This window comes from Scleropages formosus, chromosome 23, assembly GCF_900964775.1.
Source record: "Scleropages formosus chromosome 23, fSclFor1.1, whole genome shotgun sequence".
NCBI classification, from domain to species: domain Eukaryota; kingdom Metazoa; phylum Chordata; class Actinopteri; order Osteoglossiformes; family Osteoglossidae; genus Scleropages; species Scleropages formosus.
In genome coordinates this window covers 15321690-15346950 of record NC_041828.1, presented here as the reverse complement: position 1 = coordinate 15346950, position 25261 = coordinate 15321690, and the positions used below count along the sequence as shown (strand labels likewise).

Sequence of the window (25261 nt, the reverse complement as noted above, 5' to 3'; positions counted from 1 at the left end):
TAGCATTATGTAGAGTGTGATAGTATTTTTCTGCTGGTAATGTAGTGGTTAGTGCTACTGCCTTTGAACCCAAAGGTTGTAGGTTCAAGCCTTACCTCTACCTGTAGTACCCTGGAGCAAGGTACTTACCCTAAATGGCTCCAGTAAAATTACTCAGCTGTATAAATGGTAAATTGTAAGCTCACCGCTGTAAGTGGCTTTGGAGAAAAGTGTCGGCTAAATGAATAAATACTCATACACAGATTTATCATTAGTATTGCATATATTGTAGAAGTTAATGTGGAGAGTATAGCAACTGAAAATGGTCTGTACTGTCATCAACACATATTTTAATTATACTACTGAGAGCACATTAATGAGAGAAGAAAATAGGTTCTGCCATTTACATTGACGTTATTAAATACAAACTAAATAACACATGCAATTGAATATGCATGCAAGTAAAATTAAGTTAGAAGATATTTGATTTGGCTTGTCTATTGCAGTTTGGGCAAATTATTTCTGTAATTTTAATATGCATATGAAAAGCTTTATTGCTTTAGTATTCTAAAATAACTTGAATATTCATAAAATGCCTATTTAAAAATGTGTCCGTTATTTATTACGTACAGCGCTTCATTATTTAATAGGTTCTCAGAGAACATACATGTAATATTACACAAGCGCTAATGAAGGAACGGATGAAACATTTTTGTTTTTGTAAAAAAATCTGCCAAAACGGACTGACATTCTTGCTGAGCTCTGAGAGTCAAGCTCTTGTTTCAGTTATAATAAAAGCTCTTACATCGTTCTAGTGCGTTTTAGCATGAAGTCGTGCCGTGACGGAGGAGCCTGGGTCAGTGAGACTCAAGGGGTGCTCACGATGTGACCGACGCTGGACGCCAGAGAGGTGTTTGCACCGTTCAGGCTGACCGTGGCCCCGCGCCGCGCAGACGCTCGGCCCCTCTGCGTCACGGAGCCTCACGCCGAAGTGCCGCCGTCAGCCAAGTGGAGCGGGAGCAGAGCCGTCCTTGGCTGATGGTGCCATGAATCATTCAGAGTCACCGGAGCACCACGCCTGCATTGTGTTTCCTACATACTCATGAAAGTATTCATGGCCCCAACACACCTTCCCAAAGCACACTTCAGCTGGCACCAAAAAAAAAATCAGTGTCAGTTTTCGGGGCGTTCTTTGCTCAGAGGCTGAGACGGCTGAAGCAGGGCGCTAAAAGGAATCCGAAAAGCATCAAATATTTGCCATGGCTTTATTTCTCTCCTCAGAATGATGTACACTGGGTCCTCACGTAACACACACGATTTGGACCAACATTCTATTCATAACTTGATTTGCCTGTAAGTCCAAAGTCAGTTTTGCTCCTACGTCACAGTGGAAAAACCTTACGGTACAGACATCCCCTTATTCATTCACGCCTTACAATGAAATAATCTTATTCCATTTTCATCATCCATATGAAATATGATTTACAAAGGACACTATGGATGGGATTCAACTTTGTTGCGGGACTTTTATTTTTTATATTTATTAGCTCCAAGCAACAAAATTGAAATGATCTGCTTCAAAATTACTGAAAAAAAAATATACGATTATCTTCGCAATCTCTCAAGTGCCAAATGTTGACTGTTTATGTTCATTCCATAAACCTGTGCAGCGTTTGTCATCTTGTTTCTGATAACCAATCCTATAAACACCAGGCATGAGCTGTAAACACCGTGGATGTGAATTGAATGAATGTGGTCCCACACTTCTAATCCTAATCCAGGGGCTCATCTCAGATGAAGAAATTAATTAGATCAGTCTTCAATTTTTGATGAGATGTTGATGAGTTTGTCATGTTCTGACATCTTTGAGTTGTTCATTAATGAATTCTTTTTGGAGACGTGTCTTGCAATATGAAACATGAAAGCATCTATTTTCTGATACTTGATTACTGCTGCCCCTTAGATCTGTTGGAGGCACTCAGTTCATTCACTATTTTGTAGTTATACCCTCTCGCTTCAAAATACTGTAATGAAGACTGTGATTAATAAATAACTATTAAATAACACGTATTAGAACAATTTTTCACAGTATGAGAACAATTTTTATTTTGTTGATTTTTTGCATTTGACATTTGATTTCGTTAAATGTACTTTTGGTGTTTGTTCAAATTATATGTCAGTTTTCATAAAAATATTCCACATTCTTGAAATTAGCAAAGTTTGGCACCGGGTTCCAAGCACCGAAAATTCCGGTACCTTTTAGGATCTGATGCGTTCTAGAATGTTTTGGTACTTTCTAGAATGTTCTGGTGCCTTCTAGAATGGTTCAATGGCTGCAAGATTCTGTGCCTTAAACTGACACTCCAAAAGAACTAGTGGTATTTTTGTAATCAGTAAACTTGAATCATATCTCACACACAAAAATCGACGTAACTAAGAACTTGGAGAAGTTTTGTTACGTTGTGTAATTTAATAATCAATCAGCGATCATCAGTAACCCCTTGTCCAATGCGGGGTCCAGGTGTCTGTTTCAAAATGCCATTTGAAAAAGGTGGTTTACAGGGCCAAAGTGTGATTCACAATCTTTTTCTGAACATTCGCTGTCAAAATAGTTTTTTTAAATGCATGTCTTTATTTATTTACGCTGTTCTTTGCTCAAGGATGCATTATTGCAATACCTCAGGGTGTTTTCTTGCGTTATGTTGCATGTACATATTTTTACCGAGCTCATCTTGAGCACGTCGTACACATGGTCTTGCATGCGAAGAGCCTGAGTGCATCGCCGTCCCTTTTAAACACAGGTCGTATGCTGTTTGTATTCTGATAGACTGTTGATAAGTGCCACTGAGTCAATGTTGAGTTGTGGTTTCCGGAAATATCTGTCATCCGCTTGCGTCCGTAGTGTTGAAAGGGAAACGTCCATCGTCACTGTGACCGAGTCCCTCTTCCTGGTTGCTGGTTGTCCTCTTTTTCTTCTTCTTTTTTTTCTTCTTCTTCTTCTTCTTCATCCTTCAACTTTCCCAAACATTGCAGTCTCTTTGAGAGAACCAGACCTTCACACAACGTGTCCAAAGCACAACTTCAGTCTGATTATCTGTGAGACTTCGCCCATTGAGATTTCAGCTGTGATTTAATCAAAAATATATCTCTTTGTTTTCCTGGGAATGCAAGGTATCCATAAGAGTGTCCTCTAGCACCGCAGTACAAAAGAGTCTGTTCTTCCTCTCCGGTTTTTAAAGTCTAACCTTCACATCCACACAGTGTTACAGGAAACATTGCTTCTTCAACACCTCTAATCTTTGATCTTGTGGACACCTCAGCACATTTGAGGGCCTTTTCCAGACCTTCCTTTGCAGCTCTCGCTAGTTAAAGGGGCACGTCTAGTCAGAACTCGAGCGTCGGGTGCGAACTGGACCGCGCTGCTGGATAAGTGTGAACGTGTGAGGTGGGATGCAGTGCTGCAAGATTTAGATCTGCTGATCTGCAAACCTGTTATAATCCTTCACGGAAATGAAACAGCAGTTTTGGGGCATGTAAAATTGCAGATCCGTGCATTTACGATGAGGCGATCGCGCAAAGATAACTTGGAGAACACAAGGAACCCATCCCCGCACACAGACGACGCTGCAATGATAAACACTGCCAGCACAGTCACTTGCAATTATTTCCCATACCAGTGTATTCAATATGTAAGGAAATTCACTCTGCATGAACCAGACGCATGTCCGGTATTGTTATTGTTATGATTGCATCATATGCCACATTTCCAGTCCAGCCCGGATGCTGTTCGGCTGTTTGTTTGCTTCTGTGTTTGCATCTGAGCTGTGAACGAGTCATGCCCTTTCCCCGTGCGGCGCCGACCACCGCCGCTGCGTGCTGAGCCCTGCGCGTTGTCTCATGGCTGCTCAATATCCCTCTCCCTGAATGCGTTCACGAACAACCTCTGCTCGCCGCACAGGCGCAAGGTTGAGGGTTTGGATCCTGGCCCGGCTCTGCATGTCTGTCTAGACCACAGATCCTCCCCATGTTCTTAACGTTCCTCTCACATTCCAGAGGTGTGCTATCCATACTATACTAATTAGTGACTACATTTCCTGAGCATGTGACTCAATGACCTGACATCATATCCATGGTGTGCCTCATCTGCCTTCTGAGATCAGCTCTGCATCATCTTGCACCAAACTGGCTAAGTTGCTCATTTCCGGGCTATGACTCTTATTTCTGGGATTCTTACAAATTGCCATTGAGAGTATTTCCTACAGTCAACTATCTCTTTCTGACTCCTTTAACAACATTTCCTTTTGACATAATGTGTACCAAACCTGTAACATCCAAGGGTCAGGGCGAATCGATTCTCACCCTAGCACGTGGGTCATTCACCCCCTCTAGTCTCTAACGGGCTCTCCTCAATGGAAGAAGGGCTTGTCTTTCGTATAGAAGGTCAAGGATCTGAACAAAGCATGACTCAAAGACAAAAAGTCTAACTTGTAGCTTTTATGAATAACACATCATCCTGAAAAGTGAAAATAAACAACAAACCGAAATCCTGGGAAGTTGACAGAGCAACAAACAGGGCTCCTTCTCACCATCGCAGATACGCAGCAGAGACAGTCATTCTTCCACATCAACCACTCAGTTTCCAGGCTTCAAAAGTCTCCATTAAAAATGGCCAATAACAATAAACAATCATATCTCTGTACTTGTCTTCTGTGGATTAACCACGATGAGAGCTGTGTCGGGAGAAATAAAAAAAACATTAATAACACTGATAAGGTGCGCCTACAGTGTTTGCATTGCTAAACATAAATCCTGATAGTCACTAACATGATGAAGATATGTCAATCATTTAAAAGTGTGCAATAATTGTACTAAAGGTTCCCGTTCATCATTACAGTGAAAATAAAAATAAAAAAAAATAATAAACTTTCAAGCAATTATCAAAAAACCTTTATTCAGTATGTCATAACAGTTGTTAAAACAGTTAATGAATAACATTTCACATGAATAACGTTCTGCTTTATGTATTTATAATTAGAACGAGCTGTTAAAACACTTTGTTGTTAGTTTTCGAATTAAATATGGTTGAATTTTACCTTTTGGATGGATCTTCAGATAATGTCCTTGGGGATCCACGTTCTCCAGGCTACTTGTCTGCTGCCTTCAGTAAGCTCCCATATAGCTATGTAATGAGGGGGCCCACAGTCCCTCCCCAAGTCCCATATTTCCATACGCAGGACCATATCCTGCTCATGAAACTGTGAAATGTGCCATTGTTTCACTTGTCCATACGAACATGGAGGAGAAGGCACTAGACCACAGTGAGTCGCTTGTTCCCCTTGGTTGTCCACCACTGGTGCCAGTTTTACCTGTACATCTTGGATACAGGGTTCAGGGGACATGAGGATCGTGTCTCTGTCATGTGGGCACTGAGGGATATTCGCGAGTGGAACCTCGTCCCTGCAGCACTTTGCCTTGTTCTCCTGCTTCATTCTGCACCTGCCTCGGCATCGCAGGCATGTCCTGAAGAACTTTGCTGCAGATGGCCGCCTGGAGTGTGCGTTCCTACCAGACGTGGGTGAGCTTCGGTCCGAGCTCTCTGAGCTTCTCCCACCTTGGCCCACGAGCTCTGTGTTCCCCAGGTCTTTTCCAGTCCCAGGTTCCCATGAGCTGCCTTCAATCGGTCCGCCCTTGTCTTCTAGATCGGCTTCCACTGCGCTTCTCTGCCTGCAGAGTCGATTGTACCACCAGCTTTTCCACATCGTGAGAAGTAACTTGAAGAGCCACACTGAGAGAGTACTATTGAATATGGAGAACACAACAGCAGTCATGGAATGCCTGCCTTTTATGACATCATCACTGCTATGGTGACGTCATCACTGCTATGGTGACGCATTCTTTATGGAACCTGGAGTGACATCACGTGTAAAGCAGGATGAGATCACTTGTTTTTACTCACAGGTTCATATTACACCCTTATAAGACCCTTGACCACACATCAAGAGTGTGTACTGCTCAACTGGGAGTAAAGACTCTGTCCCCATTTATATGACGCCCTTGGTCATTTGGGTCCTGCTCATATCTGTAACTGGTCCCACTGGACAAATGCCGAAATGACTATATGCAAACGCTGAGGATGCTGGGAAGTTCCAGATGGTTTACATGTAATGAGGCCTTGAGTACCCGGCCTTATTTTCACCCATTTGGGTGCTTTATTGTCACTTCCAAACTGCTCATAACTCTGGAGTTGCGTGGCAGTTGCGGTTGCCGATTTCAAAGTCGAAGATGGTAAAGTTTGCAATGGAAAGTTTCAAATGCTATTCCTGCTGTATTACTCTTGATCATAGCACTAATAAGAAAAAAATCCCCTTTTAAAATACCCTGCTGTGTAAATGTGGAGATTGTTCTATGTCCCTTGGCATGCGAAACATTCAAAGCAGCCCTGGAGAAAGGTGTCAGCTAAATATAGATAATTTAAGTGTAAATTTAGAAGTGTTGAAGTGTTGAGATGATAATTATACCATAAATGTTTCCCACTTCCTTTCACACGTTAAATCACTCCGGCCGCCGATAAACTGCATACCGCTTGTTCTGCTGCCGTTCTCTTTATCAATTATGAATTATGAATACAACATAGCTACACTTTAACAGCCAGCAAATAACATCAAAAATTAGTTGTTTGCTAGTGTTTCCATGAAATTGTGAATATTCTTATGAACAGAGACAACCTGTTTCATATGCAGGACATTCTTTATAATAGAATGATAATAAGGTTACAAAAATGTTATTAACGGTTTGATGTTTTGGGTCATTTTTCAGTAAACTGGTGTCAGTGCGGGACTGGATTATAATGTCCCTATAAGAAATAATGGTCTCTGGACCCCTGGGTTTTCAGGAACAAATTAAGTTTGAATAGCAGGGTAATGGTATGCAATGTATTTGCAGCAGGTGTAAAAAACTGGAATATTTGTGGTCTTTAATGGTATGAAACACCGATAATCCATATACCCAGGTCCTGAGAGAGGTGTCTTAGCAGCCAATTTGACTGCTTTTCTTAGGAAATGTTATGCATTCATTTATTTTTTTCATTTGGTTCCCATGATTCTCAAGTGACATTAGTGCCAGGGGTTGTGACTCCTTCACTGCAGGGCTCTTTGGAACGAGGTGACATGCAGACATTGTCATAATACATCAGACAAACTATTAACGTTACGTGTTGAAAACATGTTGGGTGGTTAGAGGGCCCCAGAGGACGTCAATAACCTGAGTGACTTTTGTCAACTATCTGTTTGAATAAATAACACAACTTAGAGCTATCTTGCATTTAAAAAAAAGAAAAATGCTAATATGAATGAAAAAGAAGTGCGAGTGTAAATTCTTGCCTGCAAAGGCTGTTTTGTACTTACAGAAGTACTTCTGGCAGCAAAGTGCCACCACATCACAGATGTCTCAGAACATAAAAGAGGGATTTATTGAAGATGTTGTCTCCTTCATGGAGATTATCATATCATTATCATGAAGGAAAACAACAAAGTCTGAAATTAGTTGAAAATAAACTACACCGGTTAGGCCATGACTTTTACACCACGGGGCTATAAACAGTGGAGGAAATGCTGAAAACTTAGTTCAGTTTATTATTGCTAATTGTGAATATTTTATGAAAGAGGCAAAGCTGCATTATGCTGTAAACGCACTGAAAATGCAGTAGCAGGTAAAAAACTGGCAGATCAACTGGGGATCTCAGACATGTAACTTGCTCCCGGTGAATAGCTTGAAATTCATGTACTGATCCTTCAACGTGAATAATATCGCTTTTCATCGTAAAGATGGCAGCCTCTTTAGAATTTGTTATAAACGTGGACTTTAAAAGTAACTGCAACTGCATTCATCTTTTGAAACATTGCTGTTACCCGACCGCACAGATTTATTACATTGCCTGAAAGGCGCACAGAGCACACATGACGCTGCTACGGTGAATAAATAAAACATATGTGTAGGTAAGTGCATGTCAATGAAATAATAAAAAGGTTGTGTTATTTCAGGCTTTTACAGTTTGCAAAAGAGCGCCAACCTTTCAAGAAGAATATTTTGGTCCCTCGGCTGTTTATTCTTCTCTCTTCTCTTCATTTTGCAAAAGCGAGGACAGAGTCTGAACCATTTTCTGCTTTGGGATGCATTGGGTTCATTTTTAAATACTACTGCAGGCTTATTAATATTCGTGCAATATACGAATGTGCCGAAACACATTTTTGACATTGAGTTGCTGTCATTTTCGCATCTGTATTTCCTATGTTGTGTCGTCAGAGACCAACGAAAAAAATGATCATAGCTGGCAACCAGTCCAAGCATCCGCCCCCTGTAACATGGAAATGATTTTAGAAGGGACAGAACTTGAGATAATGACATATTTCATTGCCATTGTTGCAATTAAAAAAAAAACAACTTCATCAGTTTCATAATGACAGTGATCATGGATTTAAAAATGCAAGGGCAGCAGCACAGAGCCGCATGTGTAATTACGGAAAGCATAATTTGTGGATTCAAAATTGGATCGTCGCAGAAACATTCACAGAATCCCAGTGACAACATCCAACAACATCTGAAACAGCGGCCCGTTTGTGGCACTAAGCTGATTACAATCATGAATCATCCTTGTTTACTAATATGTTACATCGCTTAAAACGGGAACTATAAATATAGCAGGCACGTGCAGCATCGCAATGGCCTGAAATAAAGCCAAATGTTGGGAGGATTTAAAAAAAAGAAAAAAAAAAACATTTTGAACTGAGACAATCTGATTTGAGAGTATGGTGAAAGCTGTGCTCAAGTAGCAGCTTGAGGGGAGTAGCCTTGTGTTTAATAATTGCTTAGACAGGGGGTTTTCAGCTCCAGCAAGCTGCCAGTGTCGAAATAAAAAACACCCCCAGTTTTCGCTCACCATCACTCCCTTTCCATTAATGAGTGCCGTATGTGAAAAGTACTGTCTCTTGCTTTCAAACAGCAAATAATCTAACATAAACAGCATTATGCAATAGTATATTTGGCAGTTATGCTATATGTGTGTAGGGCTGTGCTGTCCTGTCTGAAAAGATAAAGGGTTTGAAAAGAGGCGGAATCATGAAGAGGCGGCTGGATAGATAGACGCACGGACAGGTGGCTGGATCTGTTTCGCTTGAAGTTAATTTTAGAGAAACAATCTGCTTCATCTGGCCTGTACAATTGTGCTAGGAGAACAGAAATTAGCGTAAACTACCTTGCATCGATAGTGACCTGCCTCCTGTGTTTACCACCTTATTTTCAAGAACGCTTTGATTTATGGCAGTAATTTTTGTAAGCAAAACCATCTCTGTAATGTAGTGGTCACAGAGGTTGAAGGTTACTTGTTCGAATCCCTGGAAGAGATCTGCTATTGCACTTTTCAACAAGGTTCATATACAGAGCGGGTTTAGTAAGGGTGCCGCTGAATTAATGCTAAGACAGTAAGGTCATTTGGAGTTTGTCTTCTCCCATAGATGAACGGTTTCTTGCAGAAAAAGTAAAAGACTGGGCTTAACCTGCCTTGAGAGCCATTAATGCAAAGGCATATATCATAAGTGCAGTGATGTTCACACGCTTAGAGGTATGGCTGTAGGACAAGGCAGGTGCACATGGCAAGCCTCCTGATCGGTACCGTAATTTATCCACCGCGAGGAGGAGAGGCACACTTAACACAATGCATGACTAAAGTGAATTTCTCCTGAATATTACACAGAGAAATTTATGAAGCTACTCCTGCCCTGTTCCCTGAAGGATACATCAATGACAGAATAAAAAACCATGTTAAATTGTTCGGGATGTCACCGCAGATGCTGCGGAAAATAAAATCTCCCCTTCCGGCAAAAGCTAGGGGAAATTATTCCCTTATGACATTAGTCTCTTGTAAATGTAATGAGATAATGTAGAAATCAGTTCAGTAGTCATGCTTTATTTGTGTATTTGTGGCAGTGTTAAATCTGTGCAGTGCAGTCAAATTTTGAATGGCCTGTACCACTGAGGAACCTTAAAAATGTGTACAGTAAGTAAAGTTAAAGGCGGTGTACGTATTTTTACGGACGTCACAGGACAGTTGGCCGCTGGCAAAAGACACATTACTAAAAAACTGCCCAGGGGTTATGATCACTAAGGTAGCTTGTGCTGTTAGTGCTCATAGTGCCCCTGCTATGCAACTGAGCATGGGTTCTAACCTAGATCAGTGTGGATGTGGTTTGCATGTTCTCCCCATGTTTGTGTGGTTTTCCTCCCACAGTCCAAAGACATGTTTCAGGTTAATTTGTGACTCGAAATTACCTGTAGCGTGTGGGGTTGTGATACATTGCTCTTTTGTATGAATAGATGAATAGCTGTAGGGAGTTCACTGCAGTGTGTCTAACATGATAAGTTACCATGGATAAAGTTGTCAGCTAAATACTAGTTAATAATCACTGTATGTTGCTTTGGAGAAAAGCTAAATGATAAATGAAAATATATATGCAACCTTAAGGTTGTTGGTTCAAGTCCCACTGCTGCCGCAGTGCCCCTCAGAAGATACTTGCCCAGGAGTGCTCCAGTAAAAATGTCAATCTGTATGAAAGGGCCACATTTATAAACCCTTTGGATAAAAGGGACATTAAGCAAGAAATTAATAATAATAGCCACGTTCACAGGAACAGTCACATCAAGTTAAATACTGAGTGAAATGAGAAGACTTGACTCATTTCCTTTTCACCACACGCACGTACTTATTTCTCCCACTGAGTTCATAGAAATAACTGGCTGTTACAGAAATGCATCGAGTGGAAGAAACACTGACCATGCAATGCATGCCCCAGCGTGTGTGTGTATGTGTGTGTGTGTGTGCGCGCACAGAAGCGATCTGAGCCGACTTGAATGAAGCTCTACTGGACTGATTTGAGCTGAACCGAAATTAGTTGTTCTGAGCCGTCTGGTCAGAACGTAACTTAGTTGCGCTGAACTGAGCTGTACCTAAACCGCACGGGGCTGATTCGCGCTAAAGCGGGACGAACACGGGCGAGCAGCCAGCAGGGGGCTCCACGCGCTCCTCGTGTTCCCCTTCCAGCGACGGATAAAACGTGACTCGCGATTGGCGGAGCGGCCGCGATTCCAGGAGAGGAACGCCGCTATTGGTCGCTGGGTGTGATGACGTTTTAAAGGGGAAGGCAGCAGCGTTGCGCTGAAAACGAGCTAGGAGCGCGCGGCGCGCCAGGAGAAGGTTTCTGCAAGTGAGGAGAGCTCTGGGTAGGTTGGTACGGTACAGAAAAGCGCCGAAGATCACCGCGTTTTACCATAGTACGCAGAGGACGCGGGAGGCCGAAGGAGCACGGAGAGCAGGGAAGATGATTTGCCATGTGACACGTCCGGACTCGGTGGTGATGGAGGTAGAGGTGGACGCCAAGTCGAACGGAGAAGACTGTCTCAATGAGGTACACCGCGAGTGCGCGCGCGCATATGTATCTATTTATGTATCTGACCATGTCTGTATGTGTTTATATGCACGCCGTGTCCGTGCTGCTGTGTTGGTCATACACGTTTACACTGACTGAGACGTCACTCACTCAGGGTAGGAATCATTGAAACCAGGAGTGATGAAGCAGCAGGATGGTCCCGGCGATGTTGTTGTACAATGTAACTTAAGTTATGTCTCCTTAGTTTATTATAATATTATTAACGGGTGGTCAAAATATCGATTCCCAGCTTGCGCGTTATTCATTGTTGTTGTTGTTGTTGTTGTTGTTGTTGTTTTCGCTTCAGTGAGTAACGCGCCGTGTTGAGCGCCTCTCCTAACTTGTTTTAAACGTCCGGCTACCTCCTCCTCGCCTGACTGACGACGTTTTGAATGTTGACCAAGTCTTGGGGTGAAATAAAAACGAAGTATATAAGTCAGAATGAATGGGAGAGGGCGGTAAACGGGGGCGCAGAGCACGCAGTCGGCGGCTCGAGAAGTTTTAAGGCAGAGTTCGCCGCGCAGCGGGGGGTAACAGAAAGGAGGAGAAGCGCGCGCGCGCGAGACAGGGTTGGGTTACTGCAGGTCAAACCTCCAGCTCCCGTTCAACTGCCTCTTACGCGTCTGTCTCAAAGTGCTGCTGTGGGGTGGGACAAACAAACAAAGACACCTGAAAGTGTTGTTACTGCGCGCGCTTTGGGTTGTGTTCAGTCCTCTGATCTGATCCAAACTAAGGACTGTACTTCTTTGATCTCGCACTTTGATCTGTCCTTCACTGCTCTTCACTCAGCTGACACCTTAGTTTGTCCAAGGTCACTGGTGTCAGCTGGTCATCTTTGCAAGGGGTTACCCATTTAGCCCACCTGGCATTCTTACCTTGTCATCTCAGGGTAAAAGTGTAATTGGTGATTGCAATTTTCAGAAGAGCCCTAAACACTACGCCACCTATTGGCCAATCCCCCCCCTTGCTCATAATAGTTCCCTGTTGTACTGTAAACTTCTGAGGTGTGTGGGGTTTTACTTACTAACTGCATCGCTCTTCCCTGGACTGATAGTGGTGTTGTGGAAAGATGGGGGATGACTCTGGGATGATTGACATGCACCTTATTATGAAAGGATACTTTTCAACATGTTTTATCACCCCCCACCACAGCACTAACTGATGCAATATGAGAGCTGTAATTAATATCTGGTATTTCACCAGTGGCTCAATTCCTTTGTGAGTCTGACAGTATTTATTGGTTTTATGCACCAAGTAAAATACCTTTAGAAACTTTTTTTTTTTTTTTTTTTTAAAGGCTTTAATGTTTTTCTTCCTCCTTCGTAGGTGTGCAGAAAGTTGGGAATAATAGAGGTGGATTACTTTGGGCTGCAGTACTCCGGCTGCAAAGGAGAGAACTTGTGGCTGAATCTGAGGAACAGGATCTCGCAGCAAGTGGACAGCCTGACGCCGTGCCGCCTGAGGTTGCGCGTCAAGTTCTTCGTAGAGCCCCATCTCATCCTCCAGGAGCAGACCAGGTAGCACGCGCACCTTGTCGGCCGGCACTGACTTCACAACTCTGTGCTTTACGGTACCTTTCATTTAAAAAGGGGGAGAAAAAAAGGGTGAAGTTGTGACTAAGAGGCAGCAGATGGCACGGTGGTTAGAGCAGCCACCTTCCAACTGAAGGACCCAGGTTTGAATCCCACCTCCTCGAAGGTGCTTGCCTTAATACAGTAAAACTTAGTGAGGTAAAACAGGCTATGTGGAATGTGAAGGGCCTGGCACCATGTGTCAGGATTTTGAAGAAAACATAAGTTGCACGTGGTGTGGAGGAGCCATGCGGCACCCGCAAGTGGTCGGACTGGTCCTTTTGAGCCGTTCCTGTTCCTTACAGCACGGCGCCCTGTAGTAACCTCTGTCCCAGGAGTTACTTTAGGTCATTGTTGAGCCCTACGGCAGGAAGGCGTCAAGCTCCGCCCCCACTCACATTTCTGAGGTTTCCACAGCCCGCTGGCTATGCACTTCCTTTTCGACATTTTGTTTTTCTTTTTGCCATCTTTCTACATTATTCCAGAGAATGATTTACCCGATCGCCATTTGGCACCACCCGAGTCTTTGAGAATCTCCTTCTTTCAGCGCTGGTTGAGACTGCTCACAGCTGGCTTGTTTTGGGGTTGTTTTTAACAAGTCCCGACGAGTTGAATTGTACTCTGAGCAAACAGACAAGATTTTTATTTTTTTTTTTTTTTTATCTACAGTATCTTTTCATACTTTCCGAATCAGATGTATTTCCTGAATCAATGCAGTAAAAAAAAGACTTGGTTCAAATAGAAAACTATTCACGCTGAAATTACGATCCTTGGGCGACCTCGCCACAGTAACTTTGCAAAGTTTTTTTTTTTTTTTTTTTTTTTTTTTTTTTTTTTTTTTTTTTGGTGATAAATAAAAAAAAATTTTAAATGTCAAGCTACACATGGAACTTCTGAAGGCCTGAAAGTGCAGGAGAAACTTTTATTTCCACAAGTTACTCTTTGTTTCTGGGCAGTGCTCCCGCTTTGTTCCGTGTGGCTCATGGGGGATGGGTTCGAGAGTCTGTGATCGGCAGACTGCGGTGGCCGTAAACAGATGGTGGGAGGTGGTCGGGGGGCTCCGGTCTCACATTACTGATGAAGTGTGCACGCGTCATACATGCGAGCCGCTTCTCCAGACAAGAGCTGCGCTTGGACGTATGGGTCGCCGTGGTGACACTGCTCTTTGCCTTCAGTGAACAGATTCCGCCTGCTTTTACTGGATGCTCTTTGTTGGCCGCTTTTGTACAATTTGCCTAATGCTGTACCCAGTCCACACAGTGCATGTTTTCAGCTAGAAGAAGGGGGATGGTGGCGGTGGCTTGCTTCTAATTGCCCCCAGTGAAGTACTTGATGACTCAGAAAGGGAGGTGGTGGGTTTGATCCTCACCAACAAAGTTGCAGGCTTTTGTGCCGTGTGGGGAATGAGGTGGGCTTTCTCTCGGGCAGCCTTGGCAGCTGTGAGTCATGGCGGGCGGAGAGCTACCCCCCTCCCATGCCGGGGGGCTTTGGCACTGTGAAATGACCCCCCCAAACACTCTGTTTTGTGCGGCGTGCACCAGGGCTGCCCTAGGGACAGCTTTCCATCTGTCCTCACCTTTGACCTTTCCCCACAAGTCACATGCTCATGTGCCTGCAGGCGTTCGCTGTGCAGAGGGAATGGCTTTTTAACCATCTGCACCCCCCTACTCCTGCTGGTCTCTCTATCACATTCAGTGTGTGCATGTGTCTCTGTATGGTGAACATCTGCTGAACTGCTGTGTGCCTTCCAGATCATGTGGTAAAACCCACTGTCATGTAGCTTTGTAATACTGCTGTACTCCAGGGCGGGGGTTAGGAGGGCTGGTACCTGCTGGGGAGAGGTGTAAACGTGCCGTTATCTGTCTGCAAGCGGTGACGTGTCGGTTATGTAAGCCACGGTGGTCCAGCGCGGGACTCGGCTGTGCTTATGTAAGCCCCCGGTGGAGATAGTAAATCCCATTACAAGGATTCCCTGCTGCATTAAATATGACGGTGCTTATTCTGCGCTCCGATGCCAGCGTGTCCCTGGTACCACACTGTCCTGTCTGTAGGTGTCGACACCACAGCTGTGACCTCTTATTTGAGATGCATATTTAATGTGTAGCATCTCAAATTATCGGTACGGTTTTGCGAAGCCGGGGGGTAAGTCATTAAGGTGTGCCCCGAAAATTGCCTTAATGGGCTGTAAAGCTTTTTAATTTATTTTTTTATTTTTGAATTGTAATTTCAACTGGTGATCCAGTCACTTAGGCAACACATCCTGTTCCTTCTTTGAAACTGCCCTTTTACCAACTTACTTTTCAGGATATTAGGCAAATGCCCTCCAGCCACATATCTGCTTCCAGGATGTTTGGTACTCCTCCAGGGCGGTTTTCATACATGCAGGAGCGTTGCATCACGGCACTGCCACTCTGGGACATGTGCAAACAGACCCTCCTTTTTTCCTCTCTAAAGTTTAGACATCTTTTTTTGAATATATTAAAGTCATCAGTTGTGTGTTTATCACTTAAGAACACACAGCTGATGAGTGCGATGCAGGCATTACAAGGGGGGTGTTTCCCTCCTGATGTTTAAATGAGATTAATTTCAGCAATGTGTGTGTATAACTCAATTGAGTACTATTGCTAAATTAATCTTTTACACCCCCGGTAGCTGACAGGGTCTTACATTGCTGTGCTGCCAGGTAAAGTACACTGGCTCCTCGTCTTACAGATGTAGCTGTAGGACTGGGAGTTCGTAATTCGTTTAGTTCATAACTCCAAAGTAACTTTCACTAGTAAGTCGTGGTCAATAAAAGCTTACTACACACACCTTGAGTATAGCTATAATAAATAAAAAATGCTTTGTAAGGAGCTTAAAATTTGGTATTAACTTTGAGTCATATAAAAATGAGTTTGAAATGAGTGCGAATAAAGATGCGTCGTCTTCGCCAGCTTGTGTTCAATCCAGTTGTTCACTGATTCCTCCCGCAAACATGGGTCTTGTTGCTACTGGTCAACAAAGCACATGTAAGTCAGGTGTGAGTTGTAACTGCTGTGGAAGGGCTTTGAAGAAGTGCAGTTTTTATTTAAAAAAAAAAAAATGGACCATGATGGAAGACCATTTGTAACGTGAGACATCAATGCAACTGCTGGACACGTCTGCAGCATTTACTTAACACCACTCTGCTGTGAATCAACTGCGCTTGTCCTTGATGGGACTGTCACCTGCCTTTCCGAAGATGAACCAACATTCGGTTCTGAGGGCATTGGCTTGGATGGGATCCTTTGAAGACTACAGCTCCGGCCCGCTGAGGTTCGAGACGGCCAATTGCCATTGGCACTTGCTACTTCAGAAGTCCAACACAGGGATGTTAAACGTCTTTGCTCTTTGTCTACCGCGGTATGTTCGTCTCACAATCAATAGTGTATCTTGAACCGACAAAGAGCTCCAGTTAAGCCTGTTGTTAATTTTCTGGAAGTCTTTAAAAATAGTGTGAAATGGGAGACACGTTTCCCAGCAGTGTATCATTCACCGAGTCGTCTTCTGCTTCTGTTGTCCCTCCCCTCCCCTCTTCATGCTTAAAAATGGATAATCTCGAACTGAAGTGTATAACGTGACTAAAGGTGCATTGCGGCTCAGGCTTTTATTAGTTCTGTGCTCAGAAGGCTTTGCTTCTGCCAGGGTCACTCCCACAGTCTGAGTCCTGACCTTGGTCTCTTATCGCTGCCGTTTAATTTGCTTCTTCACTAATGCTTTTATCGGAAGACTTGGCATCTGTACTATTTTTACAGCTGGGTGTTTATACCAGGGCAACTCGGAGTAAGAACTTTGGTCAGGAGATCTACAGCAGGTGCAGGGAGCGGGTCTCGAACCTGCAACCTTCTGGCTAAAAGCTCTACCGCCGGAAGGTAGTGAAAGGATGGCCGGCATGTAAAATCAGTCTCTTTTACTAGCGTGGGGGTTGTTTCCGAGTCACGGATGTGGTTCTCTGCGAAGACCTGTGAGAACTTTGATCTGAGTTTTACTCACTGCTCCCCATTTTGGTGTCCAAGCCTTGACGTTTTTACACTTTCAGTGGTATTTGATTGACAATTGCGGCAAAGCACAGTGCACATCCCCAGTCGCTCTAACAGTCATCGATGTGCCCGTCTCCTTCTGCCGGAGTGCTTGATCATGGGGGGTACAGCATTTCTAAAAATTGTGTGCTACGGTTTTCACCACAACTTCACTGAACCGCCCCTTCCTAGTGGGGAAACACGTCTGAGTGCTCTTCTGATTTTATCAACACAGTGTGTGTGGGGGTTTTTTTTCTTTTTCTTTTTTTTGTATCATTTGTTTTTGTTTCTCTTTTTAATAACTCACTTGTGTAGGGGTGGCGCACTCCGCGTGTTTGCGTGCTAGAGGCAGCGCTTATCGAACCTGTCGCTACTGCGCTGGAAGGCCCTGTTACCAGACACCAGTCGGTTGAGTCAGGCCGTCCACCCGGTGTTACTGCAGTTCATTGACTGGGAGTAACCCGATCGACGTAGCCGAGGAGCCGCGTTGTCGGCGCACGCCTGCCGGCGCGTCCAGCTCCACCTGCGATTGGCCTGGGCTCCGCGAGGGACTTTCTGCACAGGAAAGCGGCACAGCAGCACTCCGTCTCGGTAAACAAGGAGAAGAATGGTACCTGTAGGTGACCGCGAGTAAACCCAGCTCCGAGGAGGGACCTTCTTTCTTCCCCTTTGCGGTCGTGTTCTCATAAAACTCTGACTTTAAAGTGAGTCATGTGAAACTCAAAAGCTGAAGCTGCTTTCTCATTAGGCCTGCTGGAGTTTCTCTCTGCAGCAGAGGCACTTTTTTTTTTTTTTTTTTTTCCCCCCCCCCCTCTCTTCCTCCTTCCCCATATTTGCATATTCAACAAATTTTCAGCATCTTTCTTTTTCGCATATTGCTTGGGAGCAAAGCCATGAATCTTAATATGTGAACTTGGGTATAACTTGGAGAATTGTGCCATACTGATCCCTGTGATGTAATCCCAAGGGCTATGGGTTCGGGTTCAGGCCCAGGGTCAGAACTATGTTCAGCTGAGAATATTAACTTTGTCTTGCTTCTGCGCTGGACTTGGGTTACGAAAATTTAGGGGGTCTACGGTTCCAGTCCTGTTTTCTGTGCAAGTATGTGTCTACAGGATTAGATTCCCATTGCGTAGCACCCCTTCCTCACCTCCCCTGCTTCCTGCCCTCTGACTTCACACACAGTGAGCAGTGACCCATTTCCTACCGGTGGACAGCCACGAGGCTTGATAATTGAATTATTCCAGCTCTGGGATCAGGCTTGCGCTGAGCAGCTGTATAGGAGGGACTTCTGCGCCTGGGGCCTTTCGACTTACTGAGTAGAGGTGTGTGTGTGTGTGTGTGTGTGTGTGTGTGTGTGTGTGTGTGTGTGTGTGTCCGTCCATCCGTCCTTGCAGTAAAAATGTGTGGGCTGGTAACGACAGGATTACCCAAAGCAGATCTCCTTGCCGTGGTCCTTCTACTCCACTCTGACTGGAAGTGAGAGGTCAGTTTGTCAGAGGCGATCCTTTCCCTGCTGGGCCGCTCGTCCAGCGGACACTCCAGGAGCGTCTGGATGCCTGTGTCCCCATCAGTCGTAGTCATCGTCCTGCGTGGCCAAGTCACGAAAACCAAAACTGAGCCTGGGGAGAAAAGGGGGCTCACGTTCTTTACTGTAGCAAGGTAAAGAAATACTGTGATTTGGTGCAGGACGCGCACACATTCCCGTGCCAGGTGGTCTCAGCTAAGTTCAAAGAGCTGGGTGAGGAGACCCTCCTAGGGGCGTACCTGTGTTAGGAGTGTGTTGTGTAGCTCTGTGGAGCGTACTCTTCATAGTCTCGTCTTTTTCTCACAGACCTTTTGCGTCTCTTTAGTCCCCCGCCTGATTCACAAGAGGTGAATTCCCATAAGAGAAAAATGTAATTAATTGCTCTATTGTCTTTGCTTAAAAATCACTACCAGTAGTATTTAGCCCAAAGTGAACTTAACAGTTCCAAACATATTATACTCTCCTCAGTGTTTTATTGATTCAGTCTTTAATGTAGAAGCAAAAGAGTGAAGGCAAATGAAATCAGTGAAAAGAATGCAAGTGAACTGTCACTTGCTGAGCAAGTGGATGTGGTTGGACAGTCCAAACCTGGTAAAGAAGCAGTAATGGAGCATGAGGGATGGGACTGCTGTGAAGACCACGCGGTGGGGCTGCTTTCGCTGTCAGGAGAAATGCAAAATTCACACTTGGTCCTTGTAAAGATGTAGGCATGTGTCTAAAGGTGAAGTGTGGGGTATTAACAAATTCCTCGTAAGTGTGAAGAGGACATCGCTGAGGTGTGTGTGTGCTGCGGGGGTGTGACAGCCCAAAGCTGCCAAGGAGTTCAGACCAACCCCAGTTTGCACTTACAAACAGAAGCAGCCCTTAGAAAGTGGAAGTGAGTATCTGTGGGTTTGCTGACCCGCTCAACTTCTCTCACACCCCCAGCACACACCCAGTGTCCTCAGCGAGTGATTGATCGATCTGGACACTCCTATTCAGAGGAACGGAAGGGTGAGTGCTGAGGGCAGGGTACAACCCAGGGTCAAGGGTCACTTGTCTTTGCTAAGGGCTGGAGCATCCTCTGTCAACCTGTGTGTGTGTGTGTGTGTGTGTGTGTGTGTGTGTGTGTGTGTGTGTGTGTGTGTGTGTGTGTACCTGCCCACATGCTCTTTGTTGATCAAATTTATATTTAATATGTCACTCAGCTGAAGGTCTCTTGTGTCTGTGATGGGTGGTAGAGAGCTTCATGCCCACCGTAACCATGCGCCGTCCTCTGGAACGTGTGACTCGGCCACGTGCTGAGAAGGTCTCAGCCCAGGTGTGTGTTCATCGCAGGGGGCTGGAGCACATTGAGAGAAGGTGTTTGTTGGCTTTAGTGCTACACTTTGCTCCAAGTGGAAAAAGGGACTGACTCGCTGTCTCCTTCCCTTTGTCCCCGCAGGCACTTGTTCTTCATGCACGTGAAGGAAGACCTGCTGAAGGGGCACCTGCAGACTCCACCTGAGCAGGTGGAGGAGCTCAGTGCCCTCATGGCTCAGGCTCAGTTTGGGGACTACAACCAGAACACGGCCAAGTACCAGTACTCAGAGCTGTGCGGGAAGGAGCCCGACCTGACCACGCTCAACAGGTAACGGGGACCTCGCTCTCAGACCCCTGGACCCCTTCCTCCTCATCATTTAGCTTGCCTGGTGGTATGATGGCAGGGCCCCCCGTGGTCCTATAGCAGTGCACATTTCTGATTTTTGCCTCTCTTGTGCATGGTGCATGTGGTCCCGTCCCTTTGGGTCACCAGCAGAACCAGAGATAGAGGAGCCTTCGATGGCATGTTTCCACTGTGTCCAACACACCTTACCCTCAGTTGTTTTTAATGTTTTTTGTGAGGAAAAGCAGGGAAGTGATGCCTCCTGTCACTTGGTGAACAAATGTACCCCTGGACAGGGGCTGATGTGGTCAGGAAACGGCTCCTGTGTTTCCTTACTGTTCATGGTCATCTTTCCGTTGCACAGTGGAACAAGTGACGTGTGTGTGTGTGTGTGTGTGTGTGTGTGTGTGTGTGTGTGTGTCCATTAATCCCCATCCCCCAAGAATCAGCAGTCTGTTTTTGTTCAGCTCCTCATGGGTCATCACTTTAAACTGCTTTTTTTTTTTTTTTTTTTTTTTTTTTTAAAAAAAAAAAGAATATAGATTTCTCAGCCAACCTGTTATAATTAAAATTCTTCCCTTAAAAAAAAAGAAAAAACAAGGCAGCCTGTAAACATTGTACAGACCCTTCTAGGTGGCTAAACAAACAGTTTCGGGAGGTGGATATTGGCTGTACACCAGGTAAAGCCTCACCAGCCTGTTTACTATAGGTCAAAGAGCAGTGCGCTATATTTCCCCTTTACTGCATGTCGGCCAGACTGTGTTTGGAGAATTTCGAAAATTCCCCGTGTAGGAGTAAGGAATGGCGTCATAAATCACTCCTTATTTACTATGTTTACTGTTCACTTTTTTTTTTTTTTCCCCCTCCTTCTCTTTCTTTGTGCTTCTGTAATTAGGAGATGTATATCCGTCGTAGCAGAAGCGGCTCATTTATTTGAGGCCCAAGGGCTGTTTAGCGAATGTTTAACGAAAGCTCTGTTTACGTGGGGCCTCGGTGAAATGCATCATTAGGATTAGTGTGTTCCGTTCCTTTCGCCTTCATTAACTCTCCAACCCCGTCGCTCATGTTGACTTTCCAAACTCCTTTTTTCTGCCCTAATCACGTTAGGGGAATGATGGGCAGGAGTCGCGTGACGGCGCTCACTTGAACAGATCCTTGTCTGCTCGAACCTCACTTCCTGTGCTCCTTCGCGCACTCATTTTTATATCCATCTGGCCATTATAGATAACTGCTTTTCCAGTGCAAGGTCACTGGTCCTGTACAGGAAACGGATGTGTGCAGGGTACGTCCTGGGTTGTGTGCCACTCTATTGCAGGGCACTCTCTCACTCTCTCTCGCACGCACACAGTGCGCAATCTAGAGTGACCAGTTCAGCTGAACGCTCATCTCTGGACCGTGGGAAGATCAGTCAGATTTGAACACACACCTCCTGCTGCGGTGGAGCGCGGAGGCTGTCGGACAGATGTTTGGCGCAGCCCAACGTCGGTCCGTGTTTGTCTGACAGACCGGGAGGGGGAACGCGGTGATGTTGCCATACTGATACCCCCCCCTTTCCTTCAGCATTGTGGCCAAGCACAAGGCCCTGGAGGGGCAGAGCCAGGGTGCGGTCGAGTACCAGGCGCTCCAGCTGGTGTCCTCCTTTGAGCACTATGGGGTGGAGTGGCACCGCGCCCGAGACGCCGAGGGCCACAGGATGGCGATCGGAGTGGGACCAGAGGGCATCTCCGTCTGCAAGGAGGACCTCACCCCAGTCAACAGGTGGGCCAGCCTCCGCACGCGTGTTTCATTGCTCACGTCATGATTCTCTTTAAAAAAAGGACATATTTGGAATTGGCAAATTATCTGGAATGTTGCATCTCTCAGATATAATTTGAATGGTTGACTTTCGGGACACCTTAACAGCACAAGTTCCCATTTTTGTTCTACTGTTTTACACGTATGAGGGGAAAGTAGAAAATATCTGCAATAATGTGTCTGTAAAAAAATAAAGGTGGTTGCGAATTCTTTGAGCTGCTCTCATGTTTTCCAGAGGTGCATTAATACGTTTTCTACGTTTCCCATCAGGATTCCGTACCCAGTCATACAAATAGCAACGCAGTCGGGGAAGAGCGTCTACCTGACCGTCACCAAGGAGACCAGCGACAGCGTGGTGCTGCTCTTCAAGCTCATCAGCAACAGGGCGGCGAGCGGACTGTACCGCGCCATCACAGAGACTCATGCCTTCTACAGGTACGATGCTGCCGCCTTGTCTCGGCCCCACGTATAAACCGTGTTCCAGCCGGCAGGTGTGTGTGGCGCTGCGTTGACTCCTCGGCCATACTGCGATTATGTTACTGTTAACGGCCTGTTGCGCGCTGTTCACGAGTTTCTTCAAAAAGGAAGTAGCTACATGTGACTCTGTGCAACAACAGTTTCCAGCTCACTAAAATAACTCCGGTGTGAGTACAAGTGTAAAAACCGTTTGGAGAAGGTACATTCCTAGCACAGTCACTGTAGGGGGTCTTTGAACCTTTCTCCTGCATGTGCTCACCATCCCAACCTGAGCTGGAATAACAGTGCAGTTTAGTTTTTACTGATTGATTGACTGATTGAATAGCCCTTTGTGGGAGAGCAGCCCCTCCATTCCGTTCTCCTTTATCACAGCTGTAAAAGCAATGGATGTGTGAGGTCTTCAAATTGTACTGATAAAAACAGAAGTGAGAGCTCTGTTCTGTCACATGGTTGCAGTAATTCTAGGTAAACAATGTTAAGTCAACCTCCTGTCCCCACCCAAATTTGTAAGATTTTATTGTCTTTCATGGCTTTTACTGAGGGCAAATGTTACCTGGATGATGTTACAAACTTTGTGTGTGTTTCCAGATGCGACACGGTGACAAACGCTGTCATGATGCAGTACAGCCGTGACTTCAAAGGCCACCTGGCCTCGCTGTTTCTCAACGAGAACATCAACCTGGGCAAGAAATACGTCTTCGACATCCGCCGCACGTCCAAGGAGGTGTACGACCACGCGCGGCGGGCACTCTATAACGCAGGTCTGACGGCCCTGATGTCCCGGCCTGCGGAGCGCTCTCCATCCCGCTCGCCGCCCCGCTCGCCCCATAGGGACCTGGACGGCGAAGACGACTGCAAAGCCGACTGCGGCAGCTGCCCGCAGAGCCGCGCCCTGCAGGAGAGGCTACAGAAGCTGCGCGAAGCCTTGCTCTGCATGCTGTGCTGCGAGGGAGAGATCGACGCTGCCTTCTGCCCCTGTGGTCACATGGTGTGCTGCCAGAGCTGTGCAGCCCAACTGCAGGTACAAGTCTCTGTCTGTCTGTCTGTCTGTCTGTCTGGTCCAGACTGATCTTAACATGTGGTCCAGGCGCACGAGCCTGGTCCTCAAGAACCCCTGCCTGCCAGTGTTCAACAGTGCGACCTCCCTCTCTCCTTCAGAACTGCTGATTCCCTTTCAACAAGGGTCTCAACCCATCTCTTTCAGACCCACTTCTCTCCTGATGTGCTGTCTGCTCCGTGAACTTACACTAAATTACCTCGCATGTTACCTGTCCTACCAGACTCAATTCTGTATGCAGCTACTGGTGTAATGAGCGCTGGCAAAAACAGTGATATTGGCAAATTTTAAGCTGTATGAGTTGACTACAAAATGGATCTGTGGTCACTCTTCGCTGTGATTCACGGCGAAACGGAGTGAAGAACAGCGGCCTGTGTTCACCTCCCACATTGACACGTGACTCCCCAGAGGCCCCTGCCGCAACCAGTCAGAAGCATCGTGTTGCGTATGTGTCATTGCACTCCCTGCACCGCTCTTGGCACACTGATGCTTATAAAGGCAGACTAATGTGCCGCAGGGGGTTAAAGGAGCGCTCTGTGTGAACCGGGGGGGTGGGGGTCTATTCGCTGGTTGTGCGAGGAATCGCCGACATTGCCGTGTCCTGTCTCCCCATAGCTGTGCCCCATGTGCCGGGCCAAGGTGGAGCACGTGCAGCACGTCTACCTGCCCACCTGCAGCAGCCTGCTGAGCCTGACGGTGGCGAACAGCGCTCCCCTGCCCGTCCACCGGGGGGTGACCTCGCGCTCCTGCTCCCCTGACGGCTACCCCAGCAGCAAGAAGATCTGCCAGGAGTGAAGGTCATCGGCTCGCCTCCGGCAAACAGCGTCGCGGGGGTGGGGAACCGCCGTGTGAATCGACAGCCACAGAAGTACTGTTTTTGAAAATGCCAATGAGGATTTATTCTTTTTAAATAATGAAACAAATATACTTTTTATATTAAAATACAAAGTGTATCAGTTGACCTGAAGAGCACTAGTGGCAATATACTTGTAGGTTTTTGTGGTTGTTGCAGTTATTCTTTTTTTGGATCTTTCCTCAAACAGCATGAAACATTTGGGTGGAAATATTGTATTTTATTAAGCAGCCCATAAATATTCATACTGTTTTGCCTTTTTAAAAATCTGTTATGCATTTTAAGCCTTATTTAAAGTCTTTCTTTTTATAAACATTATTTATATGCTTACAGAAGCTCCCTTTTCCAGTAGGATGGAGTGAAATGCAATATGTTTTGGATTTGTGTGTGTGCTATGCTTTAATCTCACGTGATTGTGCCAATGAACAAGTTGGGCTCAACGGGTCGCGAACCTGACACTTAGTGATGGTGCCAGTGCTTCGTGGTTCTCAGGCCGTGTACAAGTTTTCTTTTTTCCCTTTTGTTTTTAATTTTTCTTTTCCTCTTTGTTTGGTCCACTAGTCAAGTACTAGTAGGTCTGTCTGTGCAATACTAGCTAAGTTTTGGGGGAGAGAAAAAAATACAGAAAAAAATTCTACACTGTCACTTTACCAAGGAAATTTCTTGAACGTTCTCTAGGGTTTGCCTTAAAGTAGCAACACAGTGTGTTCTATATGCATCCTGTTTGTTTGCACAGATGTGTCACATCTGGAGAGAATCCTTTTGTCTGACGCTGACACTGCAGGGGAGCCTTTGCTTCCATGACTGTTTTAAAGCAAAAACTGTATGCTCTAAAATGTAGTGATTGATCTTTTTATATTTCTT

At 45.4% G+C, this 25261-nt stretch overlaps 1 protein-coding gene across 1 annotated transcript; it reads left to right on the top strand.

Annotated features, from left to right (window-relative positions):
* Window positions 1-11172: 11172 nt before the first annotated feature.
* mylipa (myosin regulatory light chain interacting protein a) lies at window positions 11173-25232 on the top strand. Its single transcript, XM_018727235.2, has 7 exons — window positions 11173-11435; window positions 12783-12973; window positions 20016-20201; window positions 21777-21974; window positions 22281-22445; window positions 23076-23508; window positions 24160-25232. Exons 1-7 carry the CDS (start codon window positions 11349-11351, stop codon window positions 24337-24339), a joined length of 1440 nt encoding a protein of 479 aa, XP_018582751.2. The 5' UTR covers window positions 11173-11348; the 3' UTR covers window positions 24340-25232.
* Window positions 25233-25261: the final 29 nt, after the last annotated feature.